The sequence below is a fragment of the Garra rufa genome, chromosome 4, assembly GCF_049309525.1.
Source record: "Garra rufa chromosome 4, GarRuf1.0, whole genome shotgun sequence".
NCBI lineage: Eukaryota > Metazoa > Chordata > Actinopteri > Cypriniformes > Cyprinidae > Garra > Garra rufa.
Genome location: NC_133364.1, coordinates 15,414,482 through 15,424,295, shown reverse-complemented (window position 1 = coordinate 15,424,295; position 9,814 = coordinate 15,414,482). Strand labels below are relative to the sequence as shown.

The window sequence follows — 9,814 nt, the reverse complement described above, 5'->3', positions numbered from 1 at the left end:
CATTTGTGTTCCATATGGGAATCGCAAGGAATCGATTCCGGTTCCAATTCCAATTCCATTCCGACACTTCTTTGCTATTCGGAATCATCAGTGCGTACTTCATCGATTCTTTTCACCTTAGAAATATTTGAGAGGAAAAGGCACTTATTGAATATACTGCATACAGCAGAATGGACTAAAAATATAATTAGAAGTTAATTTAATTAAATACAATGTTTTCAAAAGCTATCTTTACGTTTTTTAAGAGTCGGGATAAATGCAATCCTGTTAACTAGTCACATAAAACCCTCTAAACCGAAAAGTATTTATTTATTAAAAGCCTATTACAATAAAATACATAAACTGCATTTTCTTTAAACAAACATTCGGTCAAGCCTCTGATTTATGTCTGATAAGTCTTTTGCCACACATAGCACATGTAAACATGTGGCACAGAAGTAGTTCTGGCTTATTTTAAGTCAGATATGATCGAATATCTTTTACTTGTTGGAATTCAACTGAGTACCTGCCCCGATTGAAGTGGTTTGATTCACTGTTCAAAAGAGTCATTTGTCCGGGAATCAACACTGTTCGTCCTGACTGATGATTCACCAAAAAAAAAAAAAAAAAAAAAAACTGGATGATGAGTCATTCTTTCGTGTATTTCAGTAATTATCTGTGTTATACAGTAATTTACACTTTATTTATTAAATATGCTGTTTGGCAAACAATGATTTAATAGTTTAGTATGTTATTAAGCCTACAATTACAATGATTAATAGGATTCTTTTAGATTTATTTACCTTATGATCTACATATCTGTACAAGTTGCACGTAAGAATCAGTCACTGAACAAATCACTTTGGCTGATGATATCTGGGAGAAAAGTGTTGGTGATTTAGCTAATGTGTCTTAAATATAATATAAATAATATGAAAAAAATCTTTCGTTTTGCAGACAAGCTTCAACCACTTAAGTGTCTTTTTCACAGTCTCCCTCTTTCATCTCTATTTTTTTCTCTCACACTGGCATAACGGACTAAAATAAAATAAAATAATCATCCACACAGCAGAATTCCATATAGATGCTTTAATCCACATACACGTATATTTCAGTTTTTAACAACAAAAATAATTTTATTTAAACATTCAGTGATTTTAAACATATTTGTGACCCTGGACCACAAAAACAGTCATAAGAATACAAATAAAATGAATAAATACACTTTCCATTGATGTATGCTTTGTTAGGATAGGGCAATATTTGGCTGAGATACAACTATTTGAAATTGAGGAATCTGAGGGTGCAAAAAATAATGAGAAAATCACCGTAAAAAAATGGTTTAAATTAAGTTCTTAGCGATGCATATTACTATGTTTTGCTATACTTATGATATAAAATTTACTAAATATATTCAGAGAACATGATCTTTGCTGATTTTTGGCATAACATTTTTTTTATTATTATTTTGACCCATACAATGCATTTTTGGCTATTGCTACAAAGATACTGTGCTACTTAAGACTGGTTTTGTGGTCCAGAGGCACATTGCATTTAATTATCATTTTCTGATATTAAGTTGATAAAGCTGCATTTTGTAGTTCATTTCTGTAATTCCCAAGATGTCCATGACCTTCCTGTAACCCAGGTCGTATCATACCCATGCAACTCAGATTCATAGCTTGGTTACAATACAACCCCGGGTCAATGGATGGCTTCTGACTTTCATGAATTAGAATTCATGAATTAGACCATTCCACATTTATCTTTGGACAAGTCTAAAAAAAATCAAAACACACTGTACACAATTTCTGACACAAACATAAGCACATTCATATTTCAAATTTTACAAGTAGCGCATTTGAATTTATCAAGAAGTTGGAATGAAAAAATACAATATACACTGAATATAAATGAACTGTCAAATATCAGTTAGTATTACTGTTAAATTTGTGTATGAATAGAACAGAAAACATATTTCTCTAAAAGAGTTCAAATTAAATACCTGCACACAATCAGATTAATCATGAAAAACAGACTTGCAAAATTCATTTTGATCATATCTATGTCTATGCAAATAAAGAACAAAAAATAAACAAGCCGAACTTACAAAACCGAAAGAGGCATTACTTATCATTAGCAATGAATAAACAAGTTATGATTCATTTTTACATTTTATAAGTTTAAATGAATCATTAGTATCCAAATTCACACTGTAATATGTTTCTAGCCTTACCTGCCGAAACCCAAAAAAAAAAAGAAATGAGAGAGAAGGGAAGAGACGATTCTCCAAGTAGAAATGAAGCAACTGAAATGAGGTGTATAAAAAGAGGCCGGATGTATAGGATTTACAGTTTAACACTCTTTATCTCTCTCCAGATTATCAAAATTGACCCACAATCTAAGTCTTAGCTAACAAGATAAACTGCCAGTTTGCACGTAATCCCTTTGTGACATCAATATGTTTTGTGGGGATTTTTGGCGATTGGTTTAGGCAAATCTTGTTTCCAGATTACGGCTCATCCTTGTGCTTGGGGACCTTAAGAGTTTGCTTTGCCTTTCGCCTGCTTACACTGCTGCTCATGAAACGAAAGCCAAGAATTAACAAACTGGTTTGGCCCAAAAAACTAGGTTAATACTTCAAGTTAGGATACCTGTTATTTTACCTTCAATGTAATTTAGGAAAGTGTTTTTTATTCCGTGTTAGACTTTTTTCAAAACATTTCAAGCAAAGTTTCTTAAAAGTATTATCCAATTAAGAAATATACAGTACCGATATGATTTACACATTTCTTATGAGACCACAAAACTGCAGGATCACTGAAGCTAAATCCTAAAGCTAATAAATTAAAGAATTGTAAAATGCTCAGAAAAACAACTTGACAGTTTGTTGTTGAGTTGCCAGATATACTTAAATCAATCCAGGAAAATTGATTTCAGAAATCAGGATTCGACTATCCACCTTATTCTTCAACGAGGAAGTAAGCCACGGACGAGTACTCCGGTTCATTAGCCGCTATGGGGAAATCGCGAGAAGAATATCAGTGTGCAGTAAATGGTAAAACAGTTTGCACTACAAACCAATGTGTTCATAATTAAGATAACACATTAAAATAATGTGGTAAGACACACCAATGTGCAATATCAAGCAGCAAAACAAGCTGTTTTGTACAATGGCTATACAGGTCCTTCTCAAAAAATTAGCATATTGTGATAAAGTTCATTATTTTCTGTAATGTACTGATAAACATTAGACTTTCATATATTTTAGATTCATTACACACAACTGAAGTAGTTCAAGCCTTTTATTGTTTTAATATTGATGATTTTGGCATACAGCTCATGAAAACCCAAAATTCCTATCTCAAAAAATTGGCATATTTCATCCGACCAATAAAAGAAAAGTGTTTTTAATACAAAAAAAGTCAACCTTCAAATAATTATGTTCAGTTATGCACTCAATACTTGGTCGGGAATCCTTTTGCAGAAATGACTGCTTCAATGCGGCGTGGCATGGAGGCAATCAGCCTGTGGCACTGCTGAGGTGTTGTGGAGGCCCAGGATGCTTCGATAGCGGCCTTAAGATCATCCAGAGTGTTGGGTCTTGCGTCTCTCACCTTTTGTCTTCACAATATCCCACAGATTCTCTATGGGGTTCAGGTCAGGAGAGTTGGCAGGCCAATTGAGCACAGTAATACCATGGTCAGTAAACCATTTACCAGTGGTTTTGGCACTGTGAGCAGGTGCCAGGTCGTGCTGAAAAATGAAATCTTCATCTCCATAAAGCTTTTCAGCAGATGGAAGCATGAAGTGCTCCAAAATCTCCTGATAGCTAGCTGCATTGACCCTGCCCTTGATAAAACACAGTGGACCAACACCAGCAGCTGACATGGCACCCCAGACCATCACTGACTGTGGGTACTTGACACTGGACTTCAGGCATTTTGGCATTTCCCTCTCCCCAGTCTTCCTCCAGACTCTGGCACCTTGATTTCAGAATGACATGCAAAATTTGCTTTCATCCGAAAAAAGTACTTTGGACCACTGAGCAACAGTCCAGTGCTGCTTCTCTGTAGCCCAGGTCAGGCGATTCTGCCACTGTTTCTGGTTCAAAAGTGGCTTGACCTGGGGAATGCGGCTCCAGACTCAGTCCACTGCTTCCGCAGGTCCCCCAAGGTCTGGAATCGGTCCTTCTCCACAATCTTCCTCAGAGTCCGGTCACCTCTTCTCGTTGTGCAGTGTTTTCTGCCACACTTTTTCCTTCCCACAGACTTCCCACTGAGGTGCCTTGATACAGCACTCTGGGAACAGCCTATTCGTTCAGAAATTTCTTTCTGTGTCTTACCCTCTTGCTTGAGGGTGTCAATGATGGCCTTCTGGACAGCAGTCAGGTCGGCAGTCTTACCCATGATTGCGGTTTTGAGTAATGAACCAGGCTGGGAGTTTTTAAAAGCCTCAGGAATCTTTTGCAGGTGTTTAGAGTTAATTAGTTGATTCAGATGATTAGGTTAATAGCTCGTTTAGAGAACCTTTTCATGATATGCTAATTTTTTGAGATAGGAATTTTGGGTTTTCATGAGCTGTATGCCAAAATCATCAATATTAAAACAATAAAAGGCTTGAACTACTTCAGTTGTGTGTAATGAATCTAAAATATATGAAAGTCTAATGTTTATCAGTACATTACAGAAAATAATGAACTTTATCACAATATGCTAATTTTTGGAGAAGGACCTGTAGTAGACCTGGAAGCCCCATAAAATGTAAAAACAGCTGCACCCATTCTTAAAGGAAAAATAAGGATTCATAACACCAAATATGGCTAGGCTAATCTATGTGCTAAAGTTTAATAAGTGTTGTGAAATAACTCAGAACTTACCGAGCTGATTGGGAATACATTGAATTCCAAAAACATGAACTGAAGATCCAACATGGTTTAACTCCATTGATTCATTATAAACCTGAAACCTTCATCTAAATTGGAAAGGAAAATGCAGGTTAAATGTGAACCAATAAGTGGGTTGCTGAGTATGTTAAATGGTAATAACCACTGACAGCAAATACCTGAAATACAATAGTTTTGCACTTATGTCACGGTTTGGTCAGTTACCCAGATGTGTGGCCATATTGGAGATACTTGGATGTAAACAACAGCATTAATTGCACGGTTAATGTGTGGGAAGTGGGAAATAGTGCAATAGTTTAACAAACTAGAGTTAACAGGTGGTAAAAATACGTACGAGCAGTATTAATTAATGTATTATCCTTTAACTTTACCTACCTGACTGTAAATGATAAGAACAAACACGAATGTTGTCAAGATTCTTGCCCTGTAAATCCTGGTTCAGTTTGGCCAACCACAAACACCTTTTGTTCCTCAGACAGTTTTGGCTCTCTTCTTCTTGACTTGCTGCTATAACTTTTGGCAGTCTATAGGACTCCAACCAATTAGTACAGCCCAAAACATGATAGTAATCAGCTAAATTTTTGAGTTCCGTTCGGTTCAGTGGCATTGATTACCTTCAGTGCCACCAATATAGCCAAACTTGGCATCCTGAAAACAATGTATAATGCCATTATTGAACTCACATCAGTTCAAAATTTTTAATCCTGTTCAACATTGACAAGTTCATCAATTATGAAACAAATCTGACTTCTCTTCAATTCAGTTCAAGTTTAACACTGAAGTGTCTTTCTAGGTTGAATATGCTGCATCACTGTTGTTTATGCCCTAATACAACCAAAAACATATATTAACCTGCAATTGTAGAGCAACACGTGTTGCCTAATCATGTGCTTAGAGATTCCAGAGGGGTTTTGAGAATAATTTGCATGGACAGGACGGATAATCCCGACAACAAGTCCGGAAGATCACCTGGAGGATGATCTTCCTTTTCATCCTCATCTGCCCCCCACTTTTCACACCAGGCAAGACTTTGAGGATTTTATAAAAGGCCATCCAGTCCGTGTTTGGCCAGTCAGGCTGCTCGTTGACTCCACCAGGACACAGTGCAAGAACAAGTCCACCGACAGCACAACTATGGACGCGTGGGCCGTACAATTTGGGAACCTCTCCAAAGTCAGCCCTTTCGAGGGCCCACAGTACCACCTAGCCCCCAAGTGGGCTTTCTACCTGCAGGCAGCTTTCATGGGCTTTGTATTTTTTGTGGGCACACCTATGAATGCCATTGTCCTTTTTGTTACAATGAAGTACAAGAAACTCCGACAGCCTCTTAACTACATTCTGGTGAACATCTCTCTAGCAGGCTTCATTTTTGACACTTTCTCCGTTAGCCAAGTATTCGTGTCTGCTCTTAGAGGTTATTACTTTCTTGGTTATACGTTGTGTGCGATGGAAGCGGCAATGGGATCAATTGCAGGTAAAATGGAGAGTTTATGAAAAAATTTTAATTTAATTGCATGATTCTTCCACGGCTTTCCTGTGAAAAATATCTTTTTCACGCAGGTCTTGTGACGGGATGGTCTCTGGCTGTCCTGGCTTTCGAGAGATACGTGGTTATCTGCAAACCCTTCGGAAGCTTCAAGTTTGGACAAAGCCAGGCTGCTGGAGCTGTGGCGTTCACCTGGATCATAGGTGCCAGTTGTGCAACTCCTCCATTCTGGGGATGGAGCAGGTGAAACTAAATTTCTTCACGAAATATTTGCAAACATGCATTTGTAATTTTAAGGATTTTTAACTTTCTTAAGATCTGAATTTACAGATACATTCCCGAGGGTCTCGGCACCGCCTGCGGACCTGACTGGTACACAAAAAGTGAGGAGTTCAATTCAGAGAGCTACACTTACTTCCTCATCGTCACCTGCTTCATGATGCCAATGAGCATCATTATCTTTTCCTACTCACAGCTCTTGGGAGCCCTACGCGCTGTAAGTATTCCAAATATCCCAACTTTTTGCTTTCACACACCCTTGTGGACAAATGGAGATAAATGTGTAGATTTAAAAAAAAAACTCATATGCAACTATTACAAAAGTTTCAAACACTCACTGATGCTTCAGAAGAAAACCCCATTCATTAAAAGCCAGGGGTGTAAACTTTTGAACAGAATGAAGATGTGTACATTTTTCCTAAATAGTACTGCCCTTCAGACGCTACAGAAGATACTTACATGTTCCCCAGAAGACAAAATAAGTTAAATGTACCCTGATGTTCAGATTCCAAAAGTTTTCTAATGCAAAATTGAATGCATGTTTTTTTCCTTCTGGGGCATCAGTGAGCATTTGAACCTTCTGTAATAGATGCATATGAGTCTCTCAGTTGTCCTCAGTGTGAAAAGCTCTTGGATGTGCCCAAAACAAAGCGCAAACACAGAGGGGATCGCGCCTTTGCTGTAGCAGCACCTAAACTGTGGAATGCTTTACCTCTGTTTATTAGACAGGCCTCTTCATTGTCTGTTTTTAAATCATATCTTAAAACCCATTTTTTTTCATTGGCCTTTGACACCTGTTGAATTTGTTCTTATTTGTTATGTCTGTTATGTCTTAGTGAGTTTTTAGTTTGCTGTACAGCACTTTGGTTCACTTTATGTGTTGTAAAGTGCTTTACTGGGGCAGCTGTGGCCTAATGGTTAGAGATTCGGACTTGTAACCCAAAGGTTGCAGGTTCGAGTCTCAGGTCCGGCAGGGATTGTAGGTGGGGGGAGTGAATGTACAGCACTCTCTCCACCCTCAATACCACGACTGAGGTGAGTCCCTTGAGCAAGGCACCGATCCCCCAACTGCTCCCCGGGCGCCGCAGCAATGGCTGCCCACTGCTCCGGGTGTGTGTTCACGGTGTGTGTGTGTTCACTACTGTGTGTGTGCACTTGGATGGGTTAAATGCAGAGCACAAATTCCTTGTATGGGTCACCATACTTGGCCTCACTCACCCCCTTTCCTTTCCTTTCCTTTCCTTTCCTTTATAAATAAAGTTGAGTTGAGTTGAGTTGAGTGAAAAGATGGATCTTAAAATCATACAGACATTGTTGGAAAGGGTTCAAATACACAAAATGCTGAAAAACCAAAGAATTTGTGGGACTTGAAGGATTTTTCTGAGGAACAGCGGCCTTATGAACAACTATCACTAAACAAAGCAAAGCACAGCTGTGGATATTCAGGTAACAACAGTATTAATCAAGTGTATGTAAACTTTTGAAAGGGGTCATTTGTATAAATTCAGCTATTATTTTCTCTTGTGGACTGTACAAGTACATCTTTTATGTAAAATATCATATTTAGGTCAGCACAATAAATAAATAACCTTCATTTTTTTTGTACAGTCCCTTATTTTGCTAAAATAATTAACGTTTTGCAGATTCTGCAGTGTATGTAAATTTTTGATTCAACTGTATATTTCACAAGATTGAAATGTTTCAACATTTACCTGTAGGTTGCAGCCCAGCAGGCCGAGTCAGCCTCCACTCAAAAAGCAGAGAAGGAAGTGTCCAGGATGGTTATTGTGATGGTTGGCTCTTTTGTAATTTGCTATGCCCCGTATGCCGTCACTGCCATGTGGTTTGCCAATGCTGATGATTCAAACAAAGATTACCGTCTGGTGGCCATCCCTGCATTTTTCTCAAAGAGCTCCTGTGTGTACAACCCTCTAATCTATGCCTTCATGAACAAACAGGTGAGATAAACAACACACGTGCGTTGAATAATAACACTAGACATGGAGTCAAACTCTAATACTCTGGCATTTTGTGTTCTAGTTTAATGCCTGCATCATGGAGACTGTATTCGGCAAGAAGATTGATGAGGGATCAGAGGTTTCCAGCAAGACCGAAACCTCTGTGGCTGCATAAATTATTCCACAACCCATTTACAACTTGTCAGGACCTGTTTCCTGTTATCCTATTATCCTCCCTCTGATTGTTCAAATCCTGCACCTTTATACTTTGTCAAGGGCTGAGGGACTCCCTCAGCACTGAATGGCCAAACCGGAGGGTGACATCCTACTATTCTTTCTGTGCAGAACTGGTACACCTTCAGATGCTACGATTTTATTTTTTTGTAATGAAAAACATTGCTATTTCATGTTAAAGCAATGCAAAATGCATTGACAATTAAGTAGAATATTTAATTTTTAACTTGCAAAGGAAAATCTAAAAAAAATATATAATAAAAAATAAATAAAAATGAGACATCCTCTGATGTGAATGGACTTGTGCAAACTGAAAATGGAAATTCCTGATTTTCAACAAAATCACAATGAGATCTTCAGTAAACTAAGTAACCTTAAAGCCCATACCAATCAAAAGTGCTTGTTTGGACAAAAGAGCACAGCGTAACTAAGTGGTTTACTCTTGTCTTCTCTAAAGAACCTACTAAAGACCAGCTTTCTGGCTGGATTAGCCAAGATATATAAGATCACAAGGGAATTATCCAAGTCCATCCGCTTGTTTGCAGCTGAGGAACCGTTCACTGGAAGTCTGCTTGTAACAAATCACTGAGTGACAGCTGATCTTGGATCTCAAATATCTGTATCTATATTACTTCTGTACATGTTTTGTAGAGATAAAGTGTGCATGAATTTTAGAATTAATAAAGATTTATATTGTTTATTGCATATTTGCTCTACCTTTCGGCTTCTATTAATGAGCCTAAACAGCCTGTAACCCATCTGTGGGATATTGTTACATCATTAAACGGTATTTAGTATTTAGTCAGTAAATGAAAAGTTGGGTAATAAATGCTTATCATTTACTAGATTATTATCATAATTAACTTTGATACTTGAAATAAACGTTAAATGAAATAATTCAAAAATGTAATTAATTAAAATACTTTAAAAGTATATTTTTATTTCAACTTTTTGCTAACATAATTTACTCCG

General features: G+C 37.5%; 1 protein-coding gene across 1 annotated transcript; it reads left to right on the top strand.

The window, feature by feature from the left end:
- The first annotated feature begins 5,961 nt into the window (after nt 1-5,961).
- opn1sw1 (opsin 1 (cone pigments), short-wave-sensitive 1) lies at nt 5,962-9,547 on the top strand. Its single transcript, XM_073838726.1, has 5 exons — nt 5,962-6,359; nt 6,446-6,614; nt 6,702-6,867; nt 8,369-8,608; nt 8,691-9,547. Exons 1-5 carry the CDS (start codon nt 6,020-6,022, stop codon nt 8,781-8,783), a joined length of 1,008 nt encoding a protein of 335 aa, XP_073694827.1. The 5' UTR covers nt 5,962-6,019; the 3' UTR covers nt 8,784-9,547.
- The last annotated feature ends 267 nt before the right edge of the window (nt 9,548-9,814 follow it).